This window comes from Mastigoproctus giganteus, chromosome 6 (assembly GCF_048544385.1).
Source record: "Mastigoproctus giganteus isolate SK-2022 chromosome 6, ASM4854438v1, whole genome shotgun sequence".
NCBI lineage: Eukaryota > Metazoa > Arthropoda > Arachnida > Uropygi > Thelyphonidae > Mastigoproctus > Mastigoproctus giganteus.
In genome coordinates, this window is record NC_143580.1 from 4,318,241 (window position 1) to 4,331,059 (window position 12,819).

At 38.0% G+C, this 12,819-nt stretch overlaps 1 protein-coding gene across 1 annotated transcript in view; it reads right to left on the reverse strand.

Annotated features, from left to right (window-relative positions):
* Positions 1-12,819, reverse strand: part of LOC150083829 (uncharacterized) — a 607,249-nt gene that overhangs the window by 377,831 nt on the left and 216,599 nt on the right. Inside the window, exon 15 of the mRNA XM_090375392.1 lies at positions 8,658-8,711. Coding sequence (XP_090231518.1) covers positions 8,658-8,711 — 54 coding nt within the window. The remainder of the gene's footprint in view (positions 1-8,657; positions 8,712-12,819) is intronic.

Sequence of the window (12,819 nt, forward strand, 5' to 3'; positions counted from 1 at the left end):
AAAGGCATTTGACTCCATACAGCATAAGGCAATGTTTCGGGCACTGGAAAGACAAGGCATAGATACTCCATATATTATGATTTTGAAGAAAATATATGAGAGTGCTACATCCTTTATTAGACTAGACAAAGACAGTAGCAAATTTAAAATCGAGAAAGGAGTTCGACAAGGAGACACAATATCTCCGAAGCTGTTTACTGCTGCCCTTGAGGAAGCTTTCAGAAGATTAGACTGGTCGCAGAAAGGAGTCAATGTGAACGGAGAGTACCTAAACCATTTACGATTTGCAGATGACATTGTGGTCATAAGCCACGATCCCAAAGAATTAGAGGAAAATCTTAATCAGTTATGCACAGTTAGTAAGGATTTTGGACTAAAGATGAATATGGCTAAAACAAAAGTAATGATGAACAAGTATGCCTCAGAAAGGGAAATAATGATTGAAGGAGCAGTAATTGAAAAGGTGGAGTCATATACTTATCTGGGACAAGTTATTAGCTGTAATAATGATAAATGGCTGGAAGTCAAGAGAAGAATAAATTTTGGATGGATAGCATTCAGGAAATATAGTCACATACTGAAGAGCAATATCCCAGTTTGTCTGAAACGTAAAATAATGAATCAATGTATACTCCCCACCATGACTTATGGAAGTGAAACTTGGGCACTCACCAAAAGAATGGAAGAGAAGCTAAGAACTACACAGCGAAGAATGGAACGAATTATATTGGGAATCAGACTGTTAGATAAGAAGAGAAACACATGGATTAGGCAGCAAACTCAAGTAAAGGACATTCTTATCAAAACTAAAGAACTAAAATGGTCTTGGGCAGGACACATAGGTCGAAGACATGATGACAGATGGACTAAGAAAATAACAGAATGGTACCCAAGAGGAGCTAGAAGAAAACCCGGAAGACAACGGCGAAGATGGATAGATGAAATTCATGAGTTTTTGAGTAGTAAATGGATGGCCAGTGCTCAAAACAGAAGGAACTGGAAAGTTGCTGGAGAGGCCTTCATCCTGCAGTGGACTGAAAATGGCTGATGATGATGACGATGATTAAAAAAAAAAAAAAAAATGAGAAGCTTTTGGGATACCTTACCAAAAAATATCAATTGAATATGGAATCTTCAAAAGATTTAAAATAATTTCAAAAAATATTATCCATTTTTTATGTATTAACTTCAGTTTTTGTAGGTATTATATGACACTTTTTCTAATAGTAATATTTTGAGATCTTTTTTTTTTAAAAAACTTGAATTCTACCACTGCTATGTATTCATCAAAAGAAACGTGTGACATATAAGTGATAGCCTGTTGAAGTTCCATATATAGATGTGGGACTTAAATGACTTTAAAATTGTGAGAAATATGAAAATATTTTAAATACATGTTGTTCAGATGTTTTTATATGCTAATGTTGGTGTGGGTAAACAGCCTCACCAGGCCAGCCAGTTATTCCTGTAGGAATTCAGACTTTAGTTTTGGTATCCCTTACATAAGGTTCAGATCTGGAGCAGCAGCCCCTCTCCCCCAATGCTCCTGGGTGTAGGGAAAAAAAACAGCATGTGTACCCAGTATGCACAAAAGGTGTTTTGTGCAAAGGCAGTGCAGCTGGTCAGCAAGAGTAGCTCAATGATATACAGAAATTTTTCTAGCAGGGATAAGGAGGTGATTATCCCTTTGTATAAGGCGATGGTCAGGTCATACCTTGAGTACTGTATACAGGTCTGGAGGCCTCATTTTAAGAAGGATGTAGAGCTGTTGGAACGAGTACAGAGAAGGGCAACAAGGTTAGTGATATACCCTTTCAGAAAGGGTATATCAGCCGGTCAGCAAGAGTAGCTCAATGATATACAGAAATTTTTCTAGCAGGGATAAGGAGGTGATTATCCCCTTGTATAAGGCGATGGTCAGGCCATACCTTGAGTACTGTATACAGGTCTGGAGGCCTCATTTGCTCTTATGAAGAAAGGCTTAAATTTTGCAGATTACGGTGTTTGGAGACTAGGCACCCGCAAGGTGATCTGATTGAAGTGTATAAAGCCTTGAATGGTTTGAGCATGCTCAATGCTGATGGGATCCTTTCTCTTGCTCATAATAATCACCTGAGAGGGCATAAATTCAAACTGAGGAAAGACAGTTGTAGGGTAGATGTGCGGAAGGTTGCCTTTAGCCAGCAGGTAGTTGATTGGTGGAACAGACTTCCATCTTTTGTTGTGGAAGTTGAAGTTGATAGCCTAAATAAATTTAAGGCTGAGCTGAACAAGTATTTGGAACGAATGAAGGGGTGAAATCGGAGCTTTTTTTTTTTTGGCTGATGCTGCATAAGCTTGCTTTCTTGCATTGTGTGCCTCTACTAATGCTAATGCTAATCCTTAGATATGCGGAAATTTTCCTTTAGCCAGCATGTTTTTCATTGCTGGATGAAATTTCCATCTGTCGTTGTGGAAGTTGATAGCTTAAATAAATTCAGGGGGGAACTGGAAAACGTTTAGAGGAAATGGATGTGTGAAATGTTTTTTTTTCTATTTTTTTGGCTGATGCTACATAAGCTTGCTTGCTTTCTTGCATCATATGCCTCTAGTAATGTTAACTGTGTTCCTGATCAACAAAAGACTCACAGATTCAACCATTAAAATAGAAAGTATTACCAAAAGAATTGCTTGATTGAATTAATTGAATTAATGCCGAATTAACAGGCCAATCATATGTACAAAAGCTGTCAGCTTTTGTACATATGATTGGCCTGTTAATTCGGCATTAATTCAGATTTAATTCTACTTAATTTTTATATAGGTTCTTAACATTCTTTTTCTCTTTTTTCTTCAACTAGGCTCGGCATTTTGTGTTTAATAACTTCTCCATCTATATTTATTTTTATTTTTATTTTATTTTACTTTCATTGGTGACACTTATATATATATATATATATATATATATATATATATCAGTAAATATTAATAGTTTGTAGAAATTTAAAAATATCTGACATGTAGTTATTGTCTGATAAAATTAAAATCTGGGCATTCTATTAAAATATGTTTTACGGATAAAACCGTGTCACAGGACTCACACATAGGAGGATCATCAGCCCTCAGCAAATACAAATGTGTCAGATGACTGTGTCCTATGTGGGTACGGGCAAGAAAAATTTTCTCTTTTTGATTCCTGCACAGATTAGACTGCCACAGTTCAGTTACATGCTTTATATCATGTAATTTGTTTGTAGTTAGCCAAATCAAATCATCCACTAAGGTAAAAAAAGATCAACGTTAACGAACTATTTAAAAATTGTCAAAACTTTGAATTAGAACTGGTCAATCATTTTTATGTGCTGCAAGACCTTCCTGATAAAGATATTTCACCTGATAGTGAAAAAGTCATTGAGGCAATTGTAGACACTTCCTTTCACCTACTGTAAAACAGGAAAAACCAACCAGAATATCAAAAGAAACAATTATCACGATGAAAGAGAGAAGAGAAATGAAGCAAAGTGGTAACATAAGAAACAAGGTAGAATACGTAGAAATGTGCAAGACCATAAGAAAGCGCATAAAAGAAGAAGTTGAAAGGCTTTGTCTACCCAGAAACTCCATTTCATTTACCTAAGTTGGATTTAGTGACAGAGAGGCTCATTTCTCCTCGCCATTCATGCAAATAAGGCACTTAAGACATGCATACGAACAATATGGCATTCTGTGCCAAGTGATCAATGTGCCTGTTTCAGTCAACATGATGGTTCATCGCTTACTAAGGGAAATTGACTGAAACAGACACATTGATCACTTGGCCCAGATTGCTGTATTGTCTGGATGAGTGTCTCAGGTACCTTATTTGTGTATATATAAAATGCAAGAAAATACACAAGTCCAGCTATATGATCGGGTTAGTAAAAAAAGCGAGTGGTTAAAACGTGACTTCAATATTTGGTCAACACGCCTTTCTATCAATTCTATCAAATCACGATAGATCAGTCATTCTTTGATGACAGTCACATGGAAATTAATTTGCTAAAGAAGCTCAACAACAAATATTGTTGTGGAGCAATGATAAATACCTTAGAATCACCCCAGGAAAAACTAACATACCACAGATCTTACTGTTTGATGTGTAAGTAGAGGAACTGTCCTTTCCCAGCATTTATCTTTGATAATTCAGAACGTTCAGAAAGAATTTACACGTGACTCCATTCATGATGGCAATGAGCAAGCTCAGACGATCTGACCAACACCGTGTTACTCCATATCATCTTCTTTACATAGCAATGAAGATAATGAGATTGAGAACGGGAGACTCTTTGACAGTCACTTTCAAATACATAGGTAAAGATACAAAACTGATCCGCAAGTAAGTTGAAATCCAAAGATTACATCAACAGCTATATCAAAAACAAATTTGGTCTTCCTAGAGACAATTCCAAACTCAACCTACTACTTGGCACAGCGCGATCTGTTCACTATGATCAGACAGCTCGGTAAACCTATAATGTTCTTGACTCTGAGTGCCAACGAAATCAATTGGCCGCACTTGCTTCAGCTATCGTACAAGTTACAGAATAAGGGGTGCAATATTAGTGAGGACAATGTGCGCGACATGGACTTCATGCAGAAAGCTACACTAATGAACAAAGACGCTGTAACTTGTGTGATGTACTTCAAAAAGATTGTGGATGTAATTATGAACATATTGCAGTAGAAACTTTATAGCCCGTTTGGTCAATTTTAAGTGGTCAACTTTTTCAAGGGCATAGAATTTCAATATTGTGGTAGTCCACACACGCACATTTTGATGTGGCTAAATAATGCTCCCAAAAATCCTTTGGAGGAGAACAAATAAGACACCATAACAATGATCAACAATTTTTGGTGTCTGTCCCTGCTAGCAAGGCTTTGGGGAGCATCAAGCTTCAAACTCACAAACATGCATTCACATGTGTTACAAGAAAATAACGTTGGTTAAACGACAGACATGTTGATTTGAAGCAAGCATAATTCATGCCTTGTTACATGAACGGTGCTTCAAATTGACAAAATCGTGTTGACGTGTGATTTTGCAACAAGGAAATGATGTGTCACAAAACCATCATTTCCGTTTTGTCGGTTTGATCGACAAATCAGAAGTGACGTCTAATGACGCCATTTCCATGCAAAGCGTGTATTTTGATTAAACCGAAATGACGTTGAATGATGTCATTTCCGTCATTGACACCTCTTTCATTCCCATGGAATTCACGTCGCAAAATCGTCATTTCCAGTTTGTTGATCAAATCGACAACCCGGAAGTGACGTCAAATGACATAATTTCAGTGTAACTGTGACAAATTGGTCAGGATTCTGTCACATCCGAAATTTAGTAGGTGTCACCAAAGATGTTTTCACATAAAAAAAAACATGACTTGTTGAGGAGGCCTCCATTCTGCAGTGGTTTGACAATGGCTGCAGATTTTTTTTTTATATATAAATAAATATATATATATATATATAATTATTGCTTTCACCTTCCTTAATATCCATATTTTGGTAGTCTGGGTCCCTGATACATATAGATTAAGAAGCCTAAAACTAAGGGGTCATGTGGGATCTATTCCATAGTCCCCTATACCCCTCCACAATCTTGGAGACTGTGAAGAAACTGCACACTGAAAAAATCTGCTTTTCTAGTGCAGGCCCAGAGGGATTGAATTTGTTTACTTTCAACCCTCTCAATGATGTACTTAGCAGTATCATATATACCATATATACCAGAGGTTACCAATTAATTTTTTTCATGGTCTGTATTAGAAAATATGTAAATCGATTTGGTTTTGATACCTTCCTGGTGTAAGATTAATAAAATATCAAGTATATATTATGATAACATTTTTATTTCCATTTTCTTATGGAGCAAAAAGAAAGGCACATTCAATACAAGATACAATCAATTTTTTAAATTTTACATGTCAAATTAAGGGAAGTTACAAAAATGCAAAACTAAAATAAATACGTTATGTGCAAATTATTGATTTAGTTTCAGATTGCTCCCACTCCACGAAAAATTGTTGGCAGACAATTCAATGATCACCGAGTGTATATCAGAGATCTTAAGAGAACCCTGATATACACTCAGTGATCACTGAATTGCGACCACCTGATCCATAATGGACAATAACACAACTTGTAGTATAAAAGTCAAACAGCTTCGCATGCTAGAGCAGTGGTAATTTACATCTGGTTGTGCAATGCAAAGTGATGAAGTAGAAGTTATGGGACATAGTAGAGATATCATGGAGTTTCAAAAGGGTATGATTATGGGAGTTCATGCATCAGGTGCTTCCATATCAGAAACGGCATGTCCTTCAGTTGCTCATGGTCCACTGGTTAAAGTGAACAAAGAATGGTGTCAGGTTGGTAAAACCACCTCCTACAGACAGAACTGCAAATTATTACACAAGGTGGGTGTTTCTGTTTTGATCGAAGGGTGCGATGCAGTACAGACTCAATGGCAGGTCACTGTACAACAGCTAACATTACAATACAATATGGGGAATGCAAGAACAATATTCCAAATGACAATGCACTGAACAATAAGATGTATGGTGTTCACAGATGATAACCCAAAAGAGATTCTCACTACTGATCTGATCATCATTGAGGGCAAATGCTGTGGTATCAACATCATGCTGGTTGGAGCCTGGAGGACTGGAAATGAGTATGCTGGTCGGAGGAAATGAGTATGCTTGCGCCACACGAGTCCATGGACCATTCTGCATGGTGTCCACTATCCAGGCAGGTGGTGGTGGTTGCTTAATATGGGGCATGCTTTGCTGGCAAGAACTAGGACCCCTGGTGTATATGGACCAATGTTGCACTGGTGAGACCTACCATCACCCATCTTGATTGGCCTCCAAGTATGCCTGACCTCAGTCTAATTGAACACCTGAGAGGTGGGCAATGAGGTGTACGGACACACACAGCCGTCATCTATTCTGACACTGTGGAAAGCCTTGCAGGCAGTATGGCTGCAGATCCCTACAGATGTCTTTATAATTCAGTGATCAATGGATGTTATATGTAGTGTTGTAATAGGATGTGTCACTACCTCCCTGTAGCTTTTCCTTTTCATATTTCTGCCATTCATTTGGAGAGGAACTGGGTTTAATTTCCATCAATGATTGGAGGAATATTTCAAGTCTCCTTCAATCAAAACTGCAGTTAGCCACACTCATGTGGAGGGAGTAAGTTTTTTCTCAGAGTTATTTCAGGTTTATCAGTTCCCACAACATGCAAACTGGTCCCCCCCCCCACCACAAACACACACACTTCTTCAGACATAATAACATTTATGGTTATGAGTGCATACCTGGGGTGCATACCTCCATCATGTCCTGGTAGACAGGTCCCCCAGGTGCACCTGGGGGCCATTAATATCAATATTTATTATTTTTTTTATTTGTTTCTAATATTTACATTTTTCTCAAATGTATTTGGGCTCTGTTTTCATAACACTTTGAAGATTATTCATCATCGTCATCATTCCACTATTGCACGAGTCGATATATGAAGCCTCACCACCATGCTCTGTCCGTGTACTTCTCTCCGTCATTGATTTCTGTATCACGTCCTGCCACCTCATTCTTGGTCACTCCCCTTGGTCTTTTGTCCCTTAATTGTAAATCAAACATTCTTCTTAGCAAATGCCTCTCATTCATCCTCTTGACACATCCAAACCATTTCAAACAGGACCTTTCAATCCTATTCTGGAGTTTTTCAACCTGAATTCTCTCCCTAATCACATCATCATTCTTGATTTTGTTGCACCTTGTCTTTCCAGCTACACTCCTCACAAATCTCATTTCTGTCTCCTGAATTCTGCTATCATCCTTTTTCCTCATAGTCCAAGTTTCAGATGCATATGTCAGAATTGGTATGTAATAGGTCTGATATATATAGCCTTACACTTCAGTGGTATGTTCCTGTTCCAGATCAGATCTGTCTGCCTATAGAAATTCTCGCTCGCTTGTATCCTTCTACTTATTTCTTCATCTATCACTCCAATCTTTGTGATGGTGCTTCCTAGATACTTGAAGATGTTAACCATTTTTAGCTCTTTCCTACCATTGTAATGTATCCATCAGGCTCGCCACTCCTCTTTAACACCATTACTTCAACTCTTCTCCTGACTGAAAACCAGTCCAAATTCATTGGCCATACTAGCCCATATATCAAATTGCTATACTGAAGATTATTATGTTTGTTATATAGTAATATAAATATTAACATTTATTTTACCCATTATTATGTTCTCTAAACATTCAATAAGTGCTGAAAGTGAAGAATGTGTATAAAATAAATGGTTCCATCACTTTGATTTTGTTATTGCAGTGTCAACCTTATCATCACTTTATATATATAAATAGAAAATGAAATTTACCGTACTTTTTTTCATATATTTTTGGAATAATTGTTGTTTTTTCCCTACCCTCCTATTTTTTTATAGAATCTTATTCTTTCCAATTGTGGTTTTGCCAAACATGGTACTTTTCAGGATGCGTCTCTTGTGGTTGGCAAAGGGATTCCCGTAATAAAAGAAGTTCACAAAAATAGCTAGCTAAAAAACAGTGCTCTGAAATTGCTTACTTTTATCTGCAGACGCTATAATTCTAACTACTTACCTGACCTCCATCATGTCCAACTAGACCAGATTCCCCAGGCCCACCTGGAAATCCCTGAAAAAATTCCAAGTATTAATATCAAAGTACTCAAAATAATAAATATAAATATATTTGTATATTTTTCATAATCAAAAATAATAATGTAACTACATAAAATGTTTTAACCTTGCTATTTTGTTTGTTATACATTAATGTAAATATTAACATTTATTTTACCTTTTATTATGAATTGAAGTATTAGCTTGAGATTTAGTATTAATATTAGTATTAGCCATACAGACATGAAAGCCTCTGGGGTGCATGTATGAAGCATTTCTTCATACATGCACCACTTTATTGATTATCAAATGCAAAACTTGGCATGTTTTTTCAGAAGTGGTCACCATACTTGGACACAGTACTCCAGGTGCAATCTCATAATTACCTTATAAATTAGGTTTATGACTTCCCTACCTCTACAAGAAATTGCTTGATAAATAATTGGAAAGGCAACATTGGGACAATCTTGTCATATACCTATACTGTACAGAGAGAACTAGTCTACCTCTGTGTGTGTGTGTGTGTGTGTGTGTGTGTGTGTGTGTGTGTGTGTGTGTGTGTGTGTGTGTGTGTGTGTGTGTGTGTGTGTGTGTGTGTGTGGCTCAGAAGGTGAGATAAGATGTCTTTGAAAAGGAAACTATACATATTTAAGGCAGCAATGAATTTTTATTTTTTTTTTTTCAATCAAATTCAATGAATAAACTAAAAATAAATAAAAAATTAGTTAGCTGCTGGCATAGGTTTCTTGACAAAAATATCCAGTTTTTCTTCCAAAAAATCAGAAGGAAATGGTTCATTTTTAAATTCATGTACTTTTTCCATCAATGTAGATTAACAAATTTCTTCACGCACACATGCTAACTAACAGTGAACATATTAATGGCACTGTAAAAAGACTGGCCTTGTCTTTTCCTCTGGTCTTTTTATAAAAATTTTCTTTTTTTTAGACCATATGCAATTTTTTGTGATAAATTTCACCAGATAAAAAGTTCATAGTAGTAGTAGTGGCGTGTGATGCAAGAAAGCAAGTGTATGAGCTTCTGCAGCATCAGCCAAAAAAAAAAAAATCACACCATTCCCTCCAAATGCCTGTCTAGTTCCTGCTTAAATTTATTTAACCTATCAACTTCCACAATGACAGATGGAAGTTTGTTCCGGCAATTAACCTCCCGCTGGCTAAACGCAAATTTCTGCACATCTATTCTACATCTGTCTTTCTTAATTTGAATTTATGCCCCCTTAGGTTCGTAATCTGAACAGGTGGAAGGATCCCATCAGAATTCAGCGTGCTCAACCCATTCAAGGCCTTATACACCTCAATCAGATCTCCGTTCAGGTGTCTAGTCTCCAGCCACTGCAATTTGCAGAATTTAAGAATTTGTAGAATTTGCAGAATGAAGGGATCCTCTCTTGGTAAGAGGATCCCTTCATTCCCCCCACCAATCTTGTTTCCCTTCTCTGTACACGCTCAAGCAAATCTACATCCTTCCTAAAATGAGGCCTCCAGACCTGTACGCAGTACTCAAGGCGTGGCCTGATCATTGCCTTATACAGAGGGACAATCACCTCCTTTTCCCTGCTAGCAAAATTCCTATATATCATTGACAAAACCCCATGACCTGCCCTGGCAGCCTGTCTACATTGCTCAGAAAACTTCATATCTGACTGCACAATTACTCCCAGGTCTTTTTCATTTTCTACCACCTTAAGTGTAGTAACACACAGTTGGTACATTTCTCTGGGGTTACTTCTACCCATGTGCAGTACTTTGCATTTGTCAAGGTTAAACTTCAGTTGCCACTTCTTAGCCCATCTGCACAAATTATCTAGATCTTGTTGCAGTAGCACACTGCAATTACTGTCATTAACAACCTTGCCAACCTTTGTATAATCTGCAAACTTCGACACTAAGCCTGATATACCTTCATCATTATCACTGATAAATATCCACAAAAGCAAGGCTTTTGTGGATTTATTGGATGATTGTTTTCTACATCAGCATGTTCGAGAGGCAACTAGAGGGAGTAATACTCTTGATTTGATTATCAGTAGTGATTCCTCATGCATTAAGAATCTGCAGATAAATGAACCACTAGGTGGCAGTGATCACAGTGTTCTGAAGTAGGATTTACTCAAAAAGGTAACTACCATTAGGGGTAAAGGGAAGGGGTATTGCTTTCGTAAAGGCGACTACGATGGACTGAGACAGTAATTAAATTCTATACAGTGGGATCAACTGATGATGTTACCAACAGCAAATTCAAAATGGGAAGCATTCAAAGAACTTATCTTGGAAGCTACTAGGCTTTACATACCATATCAACTAAGAAATATTGTTCAGGGTTTAGGCCTAAATGGATGTCAGATGAACTAATAAGGCATATGGCAGAGAAGAAAATTGCATGGGATACATACAAATTAACACGTGACACAGAAGCCTATGATAGATACAAGTTGATCTGTAACCAAGTTACAAAGGAGGTTAGGCAGGCGAAGGCAGATCACGAGAAATCTTTGGCAAGGGATGCGAAGAAAAACAGCAAAGAGTTATTTACTTATGTAAACTCTAGAAGGAAGGGGATGAATCAGATTGGTCCACTTGATATCGATGGGTCAACTGTTGATGATCCTGCTCAGGTAGCTAACAAACTAAATGAATATTTTGCATCGACATTCACACATAAGGAGTTATTCAGCGAGGGAAATGCCAGAGGTGTATTCAACTCTGGCAGTAAGCTAGAGAATCTTGTAATAACTGAGAGTAAAGTGGAGGAGAAATTGTTGAAGATAAACACGAGAAAGGCACCTGGGGTGGATGGGATCTATCCAGTTATATGAAAGGAGGCAGCAAAGATAGTAAGCAAACCTTTAGTCATAATTATGAGAGCTTCTTTGGACTCAGGGGAGGTACCCATGGACTGGAGATGTGCAAATGTGACCCCAATTCACAAAGGAGGATCAAAGGCTGACACAAGTAATTATGGACCTGTGAGTTTAACTTCTGTTCCCGGAAAATTAATGGAGGCACTGGTTAAAGAAGCACTGCAGGATCATCCAGACAAGACTTCAGTTATAGCTCGGACACAGCATGGTTTTGTTAAGGGGAAGTCTTCCCTGACCAATTTGATTGGATACTATGATGCAGTCACAAAAGAACTGCTGCACAAATTGGAGCAGTGTGGCATTGGAGGCAAATTGCTGCTATGGATAGAGGGGTGGTTGAGGGGAAGAAGACAGAGAGTGGTAATCAATGGACACTGCTTATTGTGGACTAATGTTATTAGTGGAGTCCCTCAGGGTTCAGTATTGGGTCCATTATTGTTTTCTGTATTTATAAATAATATTGATGATGGTATATCAAGCTTAATGTCCAAGTTTGCAGACGATACAAAGGTTGGCAGGGTTGTCAAGGACACTACTGACACTATGCTGCTGCAACAGGATCTGGAAAGGTTGAGCAGATGGGCTGAGAGGTGGCAAATGAAGTTTAACATTGACAAATGTAAAGTACTACATATGGGAAACAGCAACCCCAGAGCAATGTAACAACTCTGTGGTACTACACTGACAGTGGTAGAGAATGAAAGGGAACTGGGGGTGGTTGTGCAGGCAGATATGAAGTTCTCTGAGCAGTTCAGATGGGCTGCAAGAGTAGCTCATGGTGTATTGTCAATGATATACAGGAATTTTTCTAGCAGGGATAAGGAGGTGATTATTCCCTTGTATAAGGCAATGGTCAGGCCACACCTAGAGTACTATATACAGGCCTGGAGGCCTCATTTCAAGAAGGATGTAGAGCTGCTGGAACGAGTACAGAGAAGGGCAAGATTGGTGAATGGAACAAGGGCTGCCCTTACGAAGAAAGGCTTAACTTTTGCGAATTACAGTGTCTGGAGACTAGGCACCAGCGAGGTGATCTGATAGAGGTGTACAAAGCCTTGAATGGTTTGAGCATGCTCAATGCTGATGGGATTCATCCTCTTGCTCAGAATAATCACCTGAGAGGGCATAAATTCAAATTGAGGAAAGACAGATGTAGGATAGATGTGCGGAAATTTGCCTTTAGCCAGCGGGTGGTTGGTAGGTGGAACAGACTTCAATCCCTTGTCGTGGAAGTTGATAG